At 54.9% G+C, this 17,646-nt stretch overlaps 1 protein-coding gene across 1 annotated transcript; it reads right to left on the minus strand.

The window, feature by feature from the left end:
* Window positions 1-27: 27 nt before the first annotated feature.
* Window positions 28-16,737, minus strand: MAP4K1 (mitogen-activated protein kinase kinase kinase kinase 1). Its single transcript, XM_036275861.1, has 31 exons — window positions 16,570-16,737; window positions 16,344-16,401; window positions 16,138-16,228; window positions 15,075-15,139; window positions 13,554-13,609; window positions 13,416-13,463; window positions 13,193-13,235; window positions 13,027-13,099; window positions 12,199-12,330; window positions 11,746-11,808; window positions 11,565-11,646; window positions 11,004-11,120; window positions 10,661-10,739; window positions 10,119-10,177; window positions 9,984-10,027; window positions 9,860-9,904; window positions 8,856-8,898; window positions 7,986-8,148; window positions 7,826-7,908; window positions 7,395-7,479; window positions 6,476-6,552; window positions 6,308-6,368; window positions 5,420-5,528; window positions 5,279-5,337; window positions 4,999-5,102; window positions 4,323-4,497; window positions 3,987-4,049; window positions 3,695-3,784; window positions 3,540-3,610; window positions 2,814-2,869; window positions 28-206 (listed from the first exon to the last, which is right to left on the minus strand). The coding sequence occupies exons 1-31, from the start codon at window positions 16,666-16,668 to the stop codon at window positions 137-139; spliced, it is 2,463 nt and encodes an 820-aa protein (XP_036131754.1). The 5' UTR covers window positions 16,669-16,737; the 3' UTR covers window positions 28-136.
* Between the last annotated feature and the right edge of the window lie 909 nt (window positions 16,738-17,646).

The raw sequence follows: 17,646 nt of genomic DNA on the forward strand, positions 1-17,646 counted from the left end.
CCCAAACCAGAAAAACAAGATGACAGCAGAGGCTGAAGTCATATTTATTGGGATACAGGGCATGTCATGACCACTAATGTGTCTGTTGGGAAGGGGAGTGTGGGGAGTGGTTCCTAATACCCCCGCCCCCAGGGACTCATTCCTGGATGTAGAGGTTGCTGGGAGCAGTAGGATCATCTGCTGGGCGTGTCTCCACCACCACAGGCCTGGGAAGAAAGAGAGAAATCAGTTCCTGCGTTCGTTCATTCATTCATTCATTCATTGCAAAGGAATTAATAGAGGCTGTGCCAGCATAATGTTGGCTGTAGCAGTGAATGAGCAGACATGGTCCCTCCCTTAGGGAGCTCAATCTTGAGTAGGAGACCAACACACATCAGTGAAATACTCAAGTGCAAAGAGGCATTGGACGCAGAGCAGGGACACCTAGCCCTGGGGGTCAGCCAAGGTGCCTCCAAAGAATGGATGGTGGGGCTTGAACAAGGCGCAGGAGGGAACTTGGTTCAAGGACAGGGAAGAGTGTCCTGGGCAGAGAAAAGCCCGTGCAAAGGCCCTGAGGTGAGAGAGAGCCTGGGGCTTGGCTGCAGAAGCCATGGTCTTATAGGTTGTGGCTGGAATTGGGTATTTATCTTGAAGCCACAGGAGGGTTTTAAACAGGGAGTGACAAATTCAGACTGAATCTGAGAGACCCCTCCGGCATGTCAAAAGGTCACAGGAGATCTTTGAAGGGGCTCTCACTAGCTAGATCTGGGAGTATTTGTAACTCAAAATAATGATAGTAATAGATTATATTCTTTGTCCAGCATATCCATGCTGCATACGCTACCCTCCCGTTAGTCACTTAGGAGCGGTCTGTTATCAGGTCGACCATGGTGGTATCTCACTGCTGATGCTCAAGGATGCCTAGTAGCCTACTGCTGCATCACAATGCTGACATCACTCGCCTCACGACCCCATCACGTAGCACTGGGGCATCCCACATTCTCACCAGGAAAAGGGTGAGTACAGTAGAAGAGACTTTGAGAGAGACCACATTCACGTAACTGTTGTTATTGTCTATTATTATCCTTGTTCTAGTTTATTAATTATTGTTGATCTCTTCCTGTGCCTAATTTATAAATTAAACTTCATCATAGATGTGTGTATACAGGAAAAAACACAACATATGTAGAGCTTGATACTATCTGCAGTTTCAGGACGGAGGGTCTTGGAACATATCCCCTGCAGATAAGGGGGGACTTCTGTACTTATTAATAGAAGAAGAAAAAAGAGTAGCCTGGCCGGTGTGGCTCAGTGGTGGAGCATCGACCCATGCACCAAGAGGTCACCGGTTTGACTCCTGGTCAGGGCACATGCCCAGATTGTGGGCCCGATCCCCAGTGGGGGGCATGCAGGTGGCAGCCAATCGATGTTCTCTCTCATCAATGTTTCCATCTCTCTCCTCCTCTCCCTTCCTCTCTCTCTAAAATCAATAAAGAAAATAAATTTTTTTTTTTTAAAAAAAGAGTAACTTTATAGTGGAGAAATGTGGCTGACTGCACACCTTAACCAAATGATCAAAGATAATATCACCGGTAACAAGACAAGCTGATATGCGCTTCCTTACACCGTCACTTCAGTGATACTCCTGCTCCAAGTGCTTAACCTGGAGACCTCAAACCCAACAGAGGACTTCTGTAAAAAATGTCCCTGTGTTCTTCAAAAGTGTCAAGGTCATGAATAACAAAGAAAGTCTGAAGGACTGTTCCAGGCTAAAGACTAAAGAAACATGACTCCTAAATGCAGCCCCTCATCCTGGATTGTATCCTGGGCCAGAAAAAAGAAAGTACTGTTTTTTGGTTACAAAGAGTACCATTGGTACAACTAGTGAGACTTGAATGGGTGGGTGGATAAGAAGGTAGTGACGTTTCCTTATTAATTTTCTTTATTCTGAAAGCCGCATTGTGGTTTGGAAAAGCATGTCCTTGCTTGATTTATAAACACACACTGAAGAATGTAGGGGTAAATGGGCATCATGTCTAATTTATACCCACATAGTCAGAAAAAAATTATATATGAGAAAGCTAAAGCAAATGTGGTTTTAAAAGTTAATATCTAGCCCTGGCCAGTTTGGCTCAGCAGTTAGAGCATTGGCTGGTGGACCAGAGAGTCTCGAGTTCGGTTCCTGCTAAGGGCACATACCTCGGTTGCAGTTTGTCCCCGGCCCTGGTTGGGGTCCTGTGGGCGGCAGCCACTCTATGTGTCTCTCTCACATTGATGTTTCTCTCTCTCTCTTCCTCCCTCTCTCCCTCCTGCTCTATCTGAAGATAAATGCAAAAAAAAAAAAAAAAAAAAAGTCTCCTTGGGTGAGGATTTAAAAAAAAGTTAATATCTAGGGCACTGGCTGGTTTGGCTCAGTGTTTGGAGCGTCAGCCCACAGACCAAAGGGTCACGGGTTCAATTCCAGTCAACGGCATTTGCTTCGGTTGCAGTCTAGTCCCCGATCCTGGTTGGGGCCGTGCAGGGGGGCAGCCAGTCAATGTGTCTCTTTCACATCAATGTTTCTCTCTCTCTCTCTCCCCCTCCCACTCTATCTGAAGATAAAAGGAAAAAATATCCTCAGGTGAGGATTATTAAAAAAAAAAAAAAAGTTAACATTTGGGAGTCTGGGTGTAGGGGTTGTGGGAAATGGACTACAAGGGTCAGAGATGGAAACAGGGAGACCAGCTGAGAAATGTCCAGGCCAAAGATTCGGGTGGCTGGGAACACCCCGGGATACCCTCTCCACATTAGAAGCTCCCCTCTCAGATCTTCTATCCCCTTCCCCAAGTCCGTACCTGGGGGAGCCAAGCAGACGGAAGGTGAGGGTGGGGTCTCTCAGCTCCTGAAGCAGCTGTGGGGAGAAGATGTGTGTGTCAGTATCTAGAATCCTCCTCCCTCTCCCTTAAAGAGAACAGGGGGGAGTTCTCTGAAATTCCAGCCTGAAATCCACAAAGAAGCTTTCTCGTTAATACCACTCACCAGCTATGTGACCTCCAGCAAGTTACTTAACCTCTCTGTGCCTCAGATTACCAACCTGTGAAATCACAGTACCTACCTGATAGGTGATCATGAAGATTAAATAAACTACAAACATGTAGGAGCAGGGTGAGACACATCTATGAACTAAGTACCACTTTTGCCCCATCTTCCAGATGAGGAAAGTAAGGCTAAGCGCAGGAAGGTTTAGTCATTTGCCTAAGTCAGTGATTCAGCTGGATTCCAACCCAGGCAGACTAGTCCATGTTCTTAACCACCCATATATCTCTATAGTGACCCCTATTTTATAGCTGGGAGACTGAGCCTCAGAGAGAAGCAAAGTCCTTTGCACAAGGTCACACATGGCCTGGGATGAGCCCTGGACCCAAGAGACCCTGGGGTAGAGCAGGGGGCCTGCCTGAACTGAGACCGGGAGAGGCCTCTCCTCCAGGGCTTCACACGCAGACTCAGTTCTCCTCCATCTCATGAGTGAGACAGCTGACGTGGGAGGGGCAGGTTGTAGGTCTTGGGATGGAGGCGCTTACCTGGTCAGAGCCTAGAGCCCACACCTGCACTCCATGCTTCCAGAAGGCCTGGAGCCGACCCCCGACCATCGCTGGAAGGAAAACGGTGCCTGTTACCCTAGGGTATCCCTTGCGCCTCCACGCTGGACCTCGGGCCCTCCCACCTCTGCACGTACCCACCGCCTCCACAGCTTCGGTCATGGGGATCTCCGGAGCTCGAAGCCCTCTGACTGGGTTCCCGTCCGGAGTCACCAGCTTCAGAGAGCCTATGAGAGGGTAAAGAGAGGGCTGGCTTTAAGAGCGGGGCTGAGGTTAGTTACCCAGGAACTGGACAGTTAGTTCAGCGTGAGAAGCAAAGCAGAACGGGGGCGACACCTGGAGGGGCTCAGCGTTTCCAAGAGGCACAGGGTCTGGACAGCCGGGAACGGTGTCGGGGGGGCAGGGAGAGAGAGAGAGGGGCGTCCTTACCGTCCATCAACACCATCACCTTGTCGTCCTCTACCTGGGTCACCTGTACTGGTCCCTTGTGCTCTGTTTGAGGGGAGGAGGTTCATGGAGCAATTCCGCCGCATTCCGCCCTCCTCCCTGGCACGTTCTCCGCTCCCAAGCAAGCAGGCTAAAGCCCGCGCATCCTCGCGGTCCCGCGGTCGTCCAGCTCGCCAACTGTGTACACCCCTCTCCCCGCCCCGCCTCCACGCAGGTCCAACTCCTTCCCCGCGACGCCCGGGGCGACGTCAGCCCCGCCCAGCCGCCCGGGCCACCCCTCCCGGCAGCTCCGCCCCCGCGAGACCCGCTGCCACTCACTGGTGCTCATCTCGCCCAGCCAGCTGGAGAGCGCGCCGAAGCGCATGGTGTGGAAGAGCACCGACCTGGCCGGCCGCCCGGGGCTCACGCCGATGCACACGGCGGGCAGCTCGGAGCCTGGGCCTGTCAGCAGCGCGAACACCGGCAAGGGCGTGGGCAGCGGGAACAGCACCTGCTGCGGGGCGCGCGGGGAGGAACGGGCTCAGAGGAGGCTCGCGGCGGGCCCGGGGGCGCGGGGCCTCGAAGGACCCGGGGTCTCAGGCTTAGGAGGTGCCAAATCTAGAAACTTCAGGGGATGAAGCCTCAAGGGGTTTAGGTGGTGCCTCCTTAGGAATGGACAGGTGTGCCCTCAGAGCCTTCGGGCTTCGGTTTGGGGGCGTGGTGCCCAGGTGACAGACAGGCAGGGCCTCCCGGGGGCGTGGCCCCAACCAAAGGCGGCCAAGTCTCAGCGGCTCTAAGGAACTGAAGGGGGTCTCCTTGGCCACTGGAGGTGCAGAGGGGCAGAGGGGGCCTGACGGGGTGCAGGGCGGAATTTAAGGATTAGGAAGCTATCAGAAGGAGACTCCAGTGCGCATGGCAGGGGGGCAGAACCTTGGGGGAGACTGGGACGAGGCCTGGAGTAGAAGTGGGGTTTCATGGAAGTCTCCACAGAAGACAGCCTCTACAGGCCCCCTACCCGGATCAGCAGAAACTTGTTCATGGGCTGGTACCACTGAAGCAGGACCACAGAGGTCTCCAATGCCCCACACAGGAATGGGCCCCCCGAGCTCGCGCCCTCCGCTGTGGGTGGGGGTGGGGAAGGATATGTTAGGGTCAATCCCCCCCCCCCCCAGGGTCACACATCTTTCCCAGGCTCTGGATACTCTGCAAACCCCTAGGAGGGATGCAGCCCAAGCCCTGCCCCTGGCCCAGTCCAGCCCCCTTTCTGCCCCCCCCCCCCGGGGGGTTGCTCTCACCTACACAGCAAGCCCGGCAGCCTTTGGTGTCCTGGATCTTGGTGGAGACCATGTTCTTCCTGCAGAAGAAGGCACGTGGGAATGGAAGGTAGGAGGGAAAAGGGTATGACAGGGGTCTGTGGTGCCACTGGGGGCTGGTACCTTGCCAGTAGCCGATGGGGACTGATGTGAGAGATGGGGCTTCCTGCTCTGGTCTCTTTCCTTTCCAGCAGGCCCAGGATGCTATGGGAATACAGGTGGGCGGTCTTTCCTGCAGTGTGTGTATATGTAGGGGAAGCAGGCAGTTATAGGACACTGGGCACTCCCAGTTTCCCTTAGCTTCACTCTGCCCCATCGCTTTGTCTGAAACTCAAAAGCCTTCAAACAAGCACTTTCCATTTATTTCTCACTGAACATGTTGTAAACACCCACTGTAGGCCAGGCACTGTGCTTGGCACTGGTGGACAGCGGTAAGCAAAAGAAATCTGTTCCTTGCCCTTTGGTGCTTATAGCCACATAAGAAACGATAAAAACATGCCCTGGCCAGTTTGGCTCAGCGGTTAGAGCGTCGTCCTGCGGACCAGAGAGACCCGGTTCAGTTCCCGCTAAGAGCGCGTACCTCGGTTGCAGTTTGTCCCTGGCCCCGGTTGGGTTGTGTGGGTGGCAACCAGTCAATGTGTCTCTCACATCCATGTTTCTCTTTCTCTCTTCCCTCCTCTCTACCCCTGCTCTATCTGAAGATAAATGCAAAAAAAAAAAAAAAAAGTCCGGGGTAAGTTCTGATTGCCATCTGAACATTAAAGAAAGGTCAAGACTAACTCACTGTAGAAATTCCCTCAACGCTGACTTGAGAGGTGGAGACTACTGTAAGCCCCATTTCACAGATGGAGAAACTGAGACTTGGAGCAGATGTCTCCTGCCTGGGACTTGAACCTCAGACTCTGTGAAGGGGGAGCCTGGGCTTTTATCAGCTGTGCCCATCCACCTCCCAACCCCCTGACCCCCTGACCCTTAACTTCTAACCCCACCCTTCCCATCCAACAGCCAGACCTGAGAGAGACATGAGGACATTGTTGATGGAGTACACCCAGCTAGTCCGGCTAGGAAAGAGCTGCAGAGAATGGGGGGGGGGGGAGCTCCTGTAAGACCCCAGCCATCCCCAGCGCCATCCCCAGCTCCAGTCCCCGCCCTCAGCCCACCCTGGATGCTGTCCCTCACCATCTCCATTGTGGCCTCCTGATCATTCCGGTTCAAGATGAAAATGCCTTCCTCTGCCCCTAGGATCAGGTGCTGGTCTTTGGGGAAAGACACAAGGACACTGGGACCTGCCTCATCCTGGGGGACCTCCCAGACTTCCACCTGTCTGATCCCAAACACTGGCACTCTGTCCCCCAGCCCTGACCCTCGGTTCTCTAATTCTCACCTCCACCTCAACACTCCCAGCCTGTCTCCCCAAATCGGAACTGAAACCCTGACCCAGTCCCTCTAACTGGTCTCATCCTCACCATCCCACATTCTGGTGGTTCTTCCAACTCTGACCCACAAATCCTGCCCCTCTGTGGTGACCCAAACATGAGGCATGCCCTCCAAGTTCGGTCCCTCTTTTTCCCTCCCTAGTTCTGGCCCCTGAAGGTTAATCCTGTGTCAGCATTGATCCTCAAACTCAGGACCCCCCAAAATATGGCTTTTTCTGTTCAGCGTGACACTCCCCAAACTCTATGCTTCTTCTTGAACCTCTCATTGACCTTGTCTCCACATCTTTAATCCCCAAACTGTCTCTGCTACAAACTAATCTCTAAAACTCCTGACCCCAAAATGCTGATCTTAGCCGATCATTAATCTCCAGCTGAGGTTAATGGGGTCTAACTGTCCCCCATCTTGTACCCTAAACTCTGACCTTTTTGCTATATCTGATACTGATGGCCCCTAAGCCCTAATTTTCCTAGTTTTCACTTTCACATTCATCTTTACGCCACCCATCTTTGATCCCCAAACCCCACTGTGGCTCCAGACTCTGTCTGTGCCTCAGCTTTGCCTCTCCCCACCCTATTAAGACCTTCCCTGGTCCCTGCCTTTGTACCTTCTGTTAAGGTCCCTCCCCACCCCCACCCTTTCTGTAACCCTAGTGAATGCCCACCCTTGGTGGAGGGGTGTGTCCAGGCAGCCGTGCTGTGGATCCGGAGGGGGCAGCCGTTGAACAGCTTTACAAGAAGGGCACATCCCTAGGCAGGCATGGGGAGCAGAGCAGGGATCCAGCAAAAGGGAGGAATGGGCAGGAAGTGCAGTGGTTAGAGCTCTGGAGCAAGAGTGTGAGGGCTCAGATTCTGCCTCTGCCCCCCCAAAGACTTCTGACCTTGGCAGGCTACATAATCCCTCTCTGCCTCAGTTTCCCCCTTTGTGAAATGGAATAATATCTACCTCTATCTGTAAAGGTTTACACCAGTGTCTGGCACAGAGAAACTGCTCCACAAACGTCACTTACTATCATTACTGGTCTCCCCACCCCCACCCCACCCAGCATCCCCAGTCCCATCTAGGGGTGTGAGTCCTCAGCATAGCTGGCTTCACCTTTCTCTTCATCTTTTCCTTCTTGGGGGGCAACAGTGGAGGCTGGTCAGACTCCTGAAGGGTTGGGTTCCAGAGTGAGGGTTCTGAGACAGGATGGGGGAAAGTCAGGCCCCGAAGCCCCTCCACCCTGCCCACCTCCCACCCTGGCCTACCTCCTTACCTGAATGGGCAGTTAGATGGGGGCTTCGGGTGGCTGGGGGAGGCCCAAGATGGGGGGTGCGTGGGGGAGGCCCACTGGCACATCGGACCAGCACCCCCGGGCTCAGCTGCCCCTCCTCCCCAGGCCCCCCGGGACCCTCGTCCGATGGAGAGCGGAATTTGGGCTTTTGAGACAGAGAAGGAGGGTGGGTAAATGAGATGATCTCAGAGAGAGGGCACCTTGTCATCCCAACCCTGCCTTGGCTAGAACTGAAATCTGGTCATAGCCCTCCCTCTCCCCACAATGCCCTACCACCACTCGGCTTGCCCCCCACCCCCCATCAACACAGTCCAGCAGCTGAAGGGTTAATGCTGGTGCACCAGCTACTGATTCATGTCCACCAGGCTAAATACACACACACACACATATATGTATATATCTACATATATATTTGTTGTTATTAATCCTCACTCAAGGTTATTTTTCCATTGATTTTTTAGATTGTGGAAGGGAGGGAGGAGAGAGAAAGCGAGACATCGATGTGAGAGACGCGCATCAATTGGTTGCCTCTTGCACAGCCCTGAGCGGGACTCAGGGATCGAACCCACAACCCAGATACGCAACCTTGACCAGGAATTGAACCCCAAACTCTTCAGTCAATGAGCAGACGCTCTAACCGCTGAGCCGAACTGGCCAGGGCAGGCTAAATATAGTTAATTACACCCATAGGTTCTGGGATGCCTCTTCCATACCCCAGTGTGCTCATCGTCCCATCTCCCAGACTTCAAGGGATCTGGTGTCCCAGACTCCAGCCCTAGAATGCCCAGTATCCCAGCATCTAAGGACCCTGACCTCCTGGCCTCCGCCCCCAGCTCTGGCCCAGGACCTCACCTTGGGGGGCAGCGGAGGAGGTGTGTCTTCTGCAGGGGTGGGGCTGAAACACAAAGACAGGGCAAGCAGGTTGGGGTGTGGGGAACAAGGACAGTGGTTTGGGGCTGGATGTCTGAGTTCAGGAGGGTCAGGGGTGACTCAGTCTGTGCTGGAGCTGAGGACTAAAAGACTAATTAATAAGCATGATGACAACAGCAATAGCAACTCTTGGCGATCAGGTGCTGACAAGGCAGCAAGTATAAATCTTCACGGCCACCTGGCAGCATAGATCAGGGCTCCTGGGGTCAGTTCTCACATGGTGCCTGGTGCCACGTGTGAGCCCACTGCAGACACGATGTGGGCCCTGAGGCCGACACAGGGGCTGGGGCTGGGGCTGGGGCTGGGGTCCGGCCTGGGGAAAATTCTCAGGGGCCAAGGTGCAGCCTGAGGTTTCATGAGAAAAGGAGGAAAGATGAAGGCCTGCAGTGGAGGGTTGGGGCTGCAGCTGAGGTCTGGGGGTTGGTGCAACATCTGGGAGGAGCCTGGGGCTGGGAAGTGACGGGGGGTCCCGGGCTGAGCTGGACAGATGGGGAAAGAGCTCAGGATAGAGTAGAAGGACATTCTGGAAGGAAATGGGGTTGACGGCAGGTGGCGACTGCAGTTACCAGTCAGGTCAAAGACCCTATAAAAAGGTGAAAGGAAGGTGGGGACTGAAGTTGGGGTGGGGTTGGGGGTTAAGGGTTCGGGGTGAAGGACGCTGAAGGGTTGAGGTTGGGTGGGGTTAGGAAACAGGGGGTGGGGAACAGGAGTTGGGGCGGGGCTGGGGTCAGGTCGGGGTCATAGGTTAGAGGTGAAGGACGGGGAGGGCTGCATGAAGGGTCCAGCCAGGGGGCAGGGATGAGTGGTGGAAGGAGAGCAGGGGCTAGAGCTGGGGTCCCGGTGGAAGCAAGGTGGGGGTTATCGGAAGGCAGGGCTGGGTGAGGCCTGAGGAGCCGAGGCCCAGCCTCTCTTACATGTCCACTTACATGTCCACGTCATCGTAGTCATCGTCAGACTCCGACTGGTGCCTCCTGAGAAGTGACAGGCATGAGCCTCAGGCAGTCCCCACACACATCCTAGCCCCCGCCCCCCAGCCCGAGGGTCCCTGACCTAGGACTGCTGCTCCTGAAGTCCTCCGGGGGCTGTAGGCGAGCCTGTGGTATAGCAAAGGGTCAGCAGCGGCCTAGGGAAGGTCTAGGGAGGGGGAGGGTGTCTGGGGCCGGTGGGGGGGGAGGGGCATCTCACAGAGTCGGCTGTAGGTCTGGACTCCACTCCTCTGAGCTTCCTGAATTCCATGTGCCGCCCTAGAAGTTGGAGATGGATTTAGAAATAGAGTAAAACTGGGGGGGGTGGGGGGGTGGCGGGAATTGGGGTTGGCATCTCAGGGTAGGAGCTGTCCCTTAAAGAGAGGGGGATCTTGGTTTACAGGGGTCTCATTTGGGGGGGTCAGGGTTTGGGATTAGGGAGGTGGGGCTCGAAGGAGTGATAGAGTATTCGGTGTCAGGTTCCATGTGGTTATCAGGTCTGCCATGTTTCTGAGGTCTCTTTGGGGGTCGGGGTGGTAATGGGAAGTCTGATGGGGTCTGTTCGCAGGTCAGAGAAGTGAGGCCTGTACAGTCACCTTGTAGGTCTGGTAGTGAAGAGGTTCTCGGGGGTCTCCTGTGGGTCAGATGGTGATGGGGACTCTGAGGGTCTGTGTGGCAGTGATGCGTGTCATAGGGGTAAAGGGAGTCTCTTGTGTTTATTATCGGGTCAAGTGTCCCCAGGTTCGAGGGCCCCCTACTCACGACAGCAGTCTGCATCTGGAATCCCCAGCGAGCTGGATCGGTGGGTGGATTTGATCCGCCGAGGAATGGCAGGGGGTGGCTGGGCAGAGCAGCAGCTGGGTCAGGGCCCCCGCCCTCTGGCAGCCCCACCACCCCGTGGGCCCAGCCCCTGTGCCCATGACCTCTGTGCCCCCAGCCTGGTGCCCAGCCCCTGTGCCCATGACCTCTGTGCCCCAGCCTGGTGCCAAGCCCCCCTTCTCCCTCCCATTTACCCTTTGAAGAGAAGAGCAGGAGGGCACTCAGGCAGGGGGCACGGCCTGAGCAAAGGCTGGGCGACTCTAGGGCTGTCAGCCAGCACCCTCACCTCAGGCTCCTCATCTTCGATCTCACCAACGGGGGCCCCCTTCCCTGGGTTCCTCAGTTTGTCAAGAAGATCCAGGATCAGGCTTCGACTTAGTCCGGACTGGGATACCAGTTGATGCTGGGGGAGGGGAGGAGGGTATCAGCAGGCAGAGGGCCGGTGTGAAGGGAGAGGTTGGCATAGGGGCTGGAGAACCTCTCTAGGGGAACAGGGAGAAGGCGGGAGACTGGGGAACTGGCAGAAGACCGGGGAATTCTGCCGAGTCTGAGATAGTAAAAGAATTCAGGGATCCCGGTAGGGGGCTTGGAGAATTCCATTCTAGAATACACCCAGGAATGGGCCTTGAAGCCTTCGAGAATTTGTGAGTTTTAACAACTCTAGATATCTTGGAACAGGGTCTGGGGTTCAAGTTGGAGGGTCTTGGCGGGGGGTCCTGGGGAATTCTGAGGGACGGGGGACGCGTGGGGTTCTGTGGAACTAAGCCATCCGTGTTCTAGGGCACCCTGAGGCCCTGGGGAATTCTGGAGTGAGAGTCTGGGCGGGTTTTGAGGAGCGAAGGTTTACACTGAGCATCTTGGTGGCACCAGGACGTTTCTTGGGGTTCTTGGTGAGGGAGACTTTGACAAAGTTGTGGAAGGCGGCCGACCTTGGGAGGAAGAAGCCAAGCTCCGGGTGAGGGGACCACAGACTTTCCCCTCAGACCGTCAGCCCTGGCTCTGCCCTCCCTGGCATCACCTTCTCCTACCATTTGCCTTTTTCTTTTAGCCTGGGGGGCTGATATCCACTCTTGGTCATGAGGAAGAGAACTCTGCAAGAGGAAGGAGAGAACATGGGGTTCAGACTCCCAGAGGGGCCCCCAAAAGCACTGAAGCCAGCAGAGAGCAAGTGGGGGACGGAATGAGAATGAGGATGAGGCTTGACCATGCACTGGGACGCCACTTCCAGGGGACACCACGTGTCCCATTACAGAGCTACGTAAGTCACAGAGGGAGGCTCGAGATGGGGATCCCTGAGTGGGGGGCTCCTGGTGTGAAGAAAGGCTTTCTGGGCTGAGATCCTTGGGGGCCTCATATTGCATTGGGAAGAAAGAGGGTCTCTTGCAGGAGGATCTTGATGTGGGGAAGCAGGCTGGTGGGGGCATTTAGGGTCAGGTCTGGGTGGGGTCTCTGGGCCCAGGGGACCAGCCACACCTGCCTACCTGAGAGGGTGCACATCAAAGAGCGGTGGCTGTAGCTCGGCCAGTTCAATGGCTGTGATGCCCAGGGACCAGATGTCACACAGCTCGTTGTATCCCCCCTTCAGGGCCACAGCTGCCACTTCTGGAGCCATCCTGGGGGCAGAGAGCCTCAGAGAGCCAGGGGTGGCATAAGCGGCATGGGGGGGACTCTCTGGTGTGGGAGTGGGGGGAGGAGAGAGACAGAGAGAGGCGAGAATGGGCCAGAGAGAGCCAGATGCAGCGAGAATCGTCAGGAAGGAGTGGAAGAGACAGACGAGGAGACACAGAGAGACAGAGAGTGACGGAGATAGAAACAGAGAGACAGACAGAGCCACACTGAGATGGGGGGGAAAAATCGACAGGTAGGGACAGAGAGATCAGGATGAAAATGAAGCCCGGCCAGTGTGGCTCAGTGGTTGAGCATCGACCCATGCACCAAGAGGTCGCCAGTTCGATTCCCAGTCAGGGCACATGCCCAGGTTGTGGGCCAAATCCCCAGTGAGGGGCAGGCAGGAGGCAGCCAATGGATGTTCTCTCTCATTGATGTTTCTCTCTCTCTCCCTCTCCCTTCCTCTCCACCTAAACTCAATAAAGGGAAAAAAAATTTTTTTAAAGGATAAAAATGAGCACAAACACTAGCTAAAGGGAAAACAAGAGAGAGAGAGAGAAAAAGAGCTGAAGGAAAGAAAGCATGTTCAGCAGAGCTAGGCAGAGGCTGGGAGGAGGAGCCAGAAGAAGCCTCCTAGAGATCAGGGTGGGAAAAGCTGCCGCCCCCCACTCCGCCCCAGCTGCCGGCCAGGTGTCCCTCACCAGTAGGGTGTCCCAATGAAAGACAGGCGTCGAGCCAGCGTTGCCCCGATCTGGGCTGAGATACCAAAGTCAGCTGGAGGCAGAGGAAGAGACACAGTGACCTAGGGTCCTCTGTCTCCTTGGACCCCAAGCCAGTCTGCCTCCCCAACCCCCTGGCCACACTCACCCAGTCTGACCTCCCCAGAGTCATTGATGAGGATGTTGGCTCCCTAGGGACCAGAGGAGGGATAAGAGGCTGGCAGGGACCACCACCTCCAGCCCAACACTGCCTCCACCCCCCGGCCCCCTACCCCTTCCCCACAGCTCAATACCACCCTAAGCCCTCCGAACACCATTCCCATCTCCTGGGCCCCCCACCCACCAAGGCCACCTTTCTGCCCCTCCACCACCTTAATGTCCCGGTGTATCTTCTTCTGTGAGTGCAGATAGGCCAGTCCCTGGGGAGGGGGGTAAACACGGGGCTGTGAGAGCCTGGGGGCTAGACCAGGGCCCTGCCTGCTCCCCAGGCCTACCAGGCCTCTCCTCACCTGGAGCACTTCCCGGCACACGTAGCTGATCTGGAGCTCTGACAAGGGACCTGTCACTGCAAAGGTCACCCCAGCGCAGTGTTGGCTGGGAACCAGGAAACCTGGCCCCAAGAGCCCCTGGTCCCCGCCCACTGGCTGAGCGGGTGTCATGTGGAGAGAGGGATACAGATGGGACAAGTGGGAGGGGAGCGGAGGGGTGGGCCTCGACAGAGGCCGCAGGGAGCCAGAAGCTACAGGGAGACAGAAGTCATTCAACAGACGTTCACAGCGTCTACTGTGTGCCAGGCACTGTGGTACGCACTGGGGACAGATCCCTATGCTCGTGGAGAGAAATGCCCGTGGGGAAGACCGACAGTAAACCAGATACATAAGTAAAATACACAGCACGCAAGAGGCTAATAAATAATAAGAAAAAGCAAGAAAGAACGACAGGAAACGTGTGGGAAGTCTGTGACATTTTACACAGGTTGGTCAGCGAAGGCCACTCTGCGAAGGTGACAGGGTGAAGATGTGCCGCCCCGCCTGGAAGGGAACAAAAGCGAGTGCAGAGGCCAGGAGGTGGGCAGTGCCTGGTGGGTTTGGAAAGCAGCAGAGCGAGTGGAGCGGACGGGAGATGGGAGATGAGGTCTTTCAGCTCGGGGTGCAGAGGGGGTCAGACTCCTGGGCCACAGTGAGGAGCTCGGGATTTTCGGAGGGAAATGGAAGCTACAGGAGGGCTCTGAGCCCAGGGTGATGGGACTTGGCAAAATGAGGAAAGGCAGAGAGACAGAGACGGACAAACAGAGAAGCGGGAACAGATCCAAATTGAGACAGAAAAAGAAGGATGGTCAGAGACCAAAAAGTGAGGGCTGACATGCTGAGAAAGAGACACAGAGGTAGGAAAGGGAAGGACAGGCGGACAGAGACCAGGTCTGACAGTCTGGCTGTGTGAGTCACTTCCTCTCTGTGGGCCTCAGTTTCCCCCGCAAGGACTTCTTAATTAAGTCCTTTCTTTTCTGCTTGATGTGTTTGGGCTTGAGGGAGGTAGGTGGTCAAAGACAGAGGTGAGCATCAAAACTTGAGAGGTGAAAAAAAATTAAGAGGAGATCACAGGCTCCTCCACCACACCCTCAAATTCTCCAAGAAAGTGAAAAGCAAGGCTGAGAGAGAAAATCAGAAATGCATTCACTCATTCGATGAAAATGTGGGTATCTAGTAAGAGCCAGAAATGCAGAAATACTCAAACATGAATAGACCTCGGTGAGAAAATACAGAGAGGAAGCTGGGGAACGGGAAGTAGAGGGGAGCACTGCACGCAGAATGATTGGGGCTGTCAGGTCCTGGAGGAGAAGGCCCAGGGCCAAGGGCCCACTCGGTCACCACAGTGTCCCCAGCATCATCCAGGCCAAGCCCAAGCCCAGAGGAGGAGCTCACTATGTGAAATATGGATCAGGAAAATGGTTCTAGGAGACACAAACACAGTTGCAGAAGAACTGGATTGGAGGGACGGGGGTCCCCTGGATCCCTTGTCCTTCCTCTCACCTTGATAGATGTCCTGGAGAGAACCAGCCCCACAGAATTCCATGCAGATCCAGAGCTTTTGCACCCTACAACAGTTCAACATTAATAATAATAATAATAACAACAACGATAAATAGCAGTGACAAGTTATTATTTAGTGGACAGCCCCTGGCTCACTGTCTTGTTCTGATGTTTTTGTTGCTTTTTTATCCTCACCTGAGGACATATTCATTGACTTTTAGAAAGAGAGGAAGGGATAGAGAGGAAAAAAAAACATCAATCAGCTGCCCCCACCAATGCACACACCCTGACCCCTGACCAGGGATCAAACCCACAACCCAGGCGTGTGTTCTCAGAATTGCACCCATGACTTTTCAGTGCACCTGAGATGGGTTGGGGGGAGGACACTCCAACTAACTGAGCCACACCAGCCAGGGCTCTGACCTTTTAATGTAACATCTGTCATTTCTAACTCCCCTTGCCTACAGAGTGAAATCATTCACTTCCATTTTATAGGTGGGAAAGTTGAGGCTCAAAGAGGAAATGTATGTTCGAGATCAACTGGACTCAAACCTACGTCTTTGGGCTCCTAACCCAGGGCACCCTCTGCTGTCCTACGCTAACCTGGAAGACAGGACAGAAATCTCACAAGTTGAGGAAGTTCCAAGGGAACACAGAGGCCCAGGGTGCCAGGTCTGGGGGACAGAGTCATTATTGGGGCATCTGGGATATTATTGTGAGGTCAGGTAACTTAGGGGTTCATTAAAAGAGCACAGAGTGAAACTGAGGGAACCAAAGGGCAGGATGGTGAAAGATTAGTCTTAGGGGACTTAGTTTCAGATTTGGTTACTATGAAGAGATCAATATTGGGACTCCTCGTCAGAAATGGGAGTTCTAAATTGGAGGTTAGATCGGCGGTGTTCTGGCCAGAAATGTGGAACTTTGGACTAGGGATCAAGTTAGGGGTGACTCGGTTAAAATGGGGGTCCAGGATTGGAGATCAGGTTAGGGGTACCCTGGTCAGGAACGGGGATTATGGGGTAGGGAATGGGCTGGGTCCCAGGGCAGGTCTTAGACTCATCACCAGAGATAACTCCCATGGTAGGCCACAATGTTGGAGTGCCGGCAAGTTTTCAAGATGAGGATTTCCTTCTGAAGTGTGGACACATCATCATCTGTGAGGAGGGGCAGGAGAGAAAAGTCCACTGCAGGGAAGGAGTATGGGGGCAATCCCGGTTCCCAGGAGGTGGGGGTGGGGGTCAGTAAGGAGCTCCTGGGTCCTCTCCTCACCAGGCTCCATCTTCACCATCTTCAATGCCACCAGGTCCCCCGTCACCTTGTCTCGAGCCTTATAAAGGGGAAGTTGACAGTCAGGCAGGCTCCATTCCCCTGAATTCCTCTTCAGTATGTCTGAGCCATCGTCAGGACCAGGACCTTTCTCATCCCCTTCCCTTCTTGGGCTTCACCCCAAAGGCTGTTGGTTGGAGGGTGATGGAGAAGGAAGGGGGATCCTCACCTTGAAGACTTCTCCATAGGTGCCGCCACCCAGCCGCTGCAGCAGGTCATAGTGGTCCCGGGGGTCCCTATTAAAGATGTCGGGGTCCACGAGGTCCATTCCTGGCAGTCGGAGCTGGGCCTGCGCCCAGGGGCCAGCAGGGCCTCAGGGCTGGAGTGCTGGCACCTCCCTCCCTCCCCACACACCCTGCACCCGCCTTGCCTCCGCCGGCTGTGGCCTCCCCCCTTCCCCACTCTCGTTTCCTGCCCCAGCGCTGGGCTGTACAGCCGGCTCCACCCCCTGTCCCCTGGGCCCTGAGAGTCTGTGAGGGGCAGTTTGCCTTGGGACCCAGGGGACCCCTTTCCACCTTCAGGGCCCTGGGCTGAATGTAAATCAGATGCAAACTATCTTATGTGTGATCTGGTGGGCACCTCAGCACCCCTTCCCCCATTCTGGGTGGTGTCTAAAAACCACAGTTGAACCTCTGCTGAGTGCCTGAGGGTTTGGCCACAACCCAGAGATGGCACGTCTGCACGGAGATGATCATTCAGTGTACCTTACTGCTCACCCTGGGCACGGACGTTCACTGAGCGGAACCCCCTGTGCCATGTGCAGACCAGTCGACATGCATATGCCTGTGTATGCATGTGCACATATGTGGATGTACCCAGAGCCCATACCTCCACATGTATATACATGCCTGTGCATTCAGGCCTGCAGTGTGCAGAATCTGCACCCACATAACTTATAACGGTACACATGTAGTCTGTAGACTGGGTTCAACTCTGTGGGACCCAGAAGCCCCTCACCCCTGCACCTGCCGGGCACAGTCACAACATCTTGGCGAGTCCCTCCACCTGGAGTTAGTTTAGGGAGGAGCATGGGGACCAGTTTCAGGACTTGAAACTGAAGAGCTCAGAATGCTGCCTGGGGGAGAGGCCCTCGGAGCTTGGGTCATGGCTCAAAGGGCAGGCTACTACGTGCATCCCAGCAGTTTTATGAGTTCAATGCGGCGAACAACGCGACATGCGCGCACGCCCTCAGATGTTCGCCTCCTTCCCTTCGTGTTCACGAACGTCCAGGGAACTGGAGCGCGGC

This window comes from Molossus molossus, unplaced genomic scaffold (assembly GCF_014108415.1).
Source record: "Molossus molossus isolate mMolMol1 unplaced genomic scaffold, mMolMol1.p scaffold_m16_p_21, whole genome shotgun sequence".
NCBI lineage: Eukaryota > Metazoa > Chordata > Mammalia > Chiroptera > Molossidae > Molossus > Molossus molossus.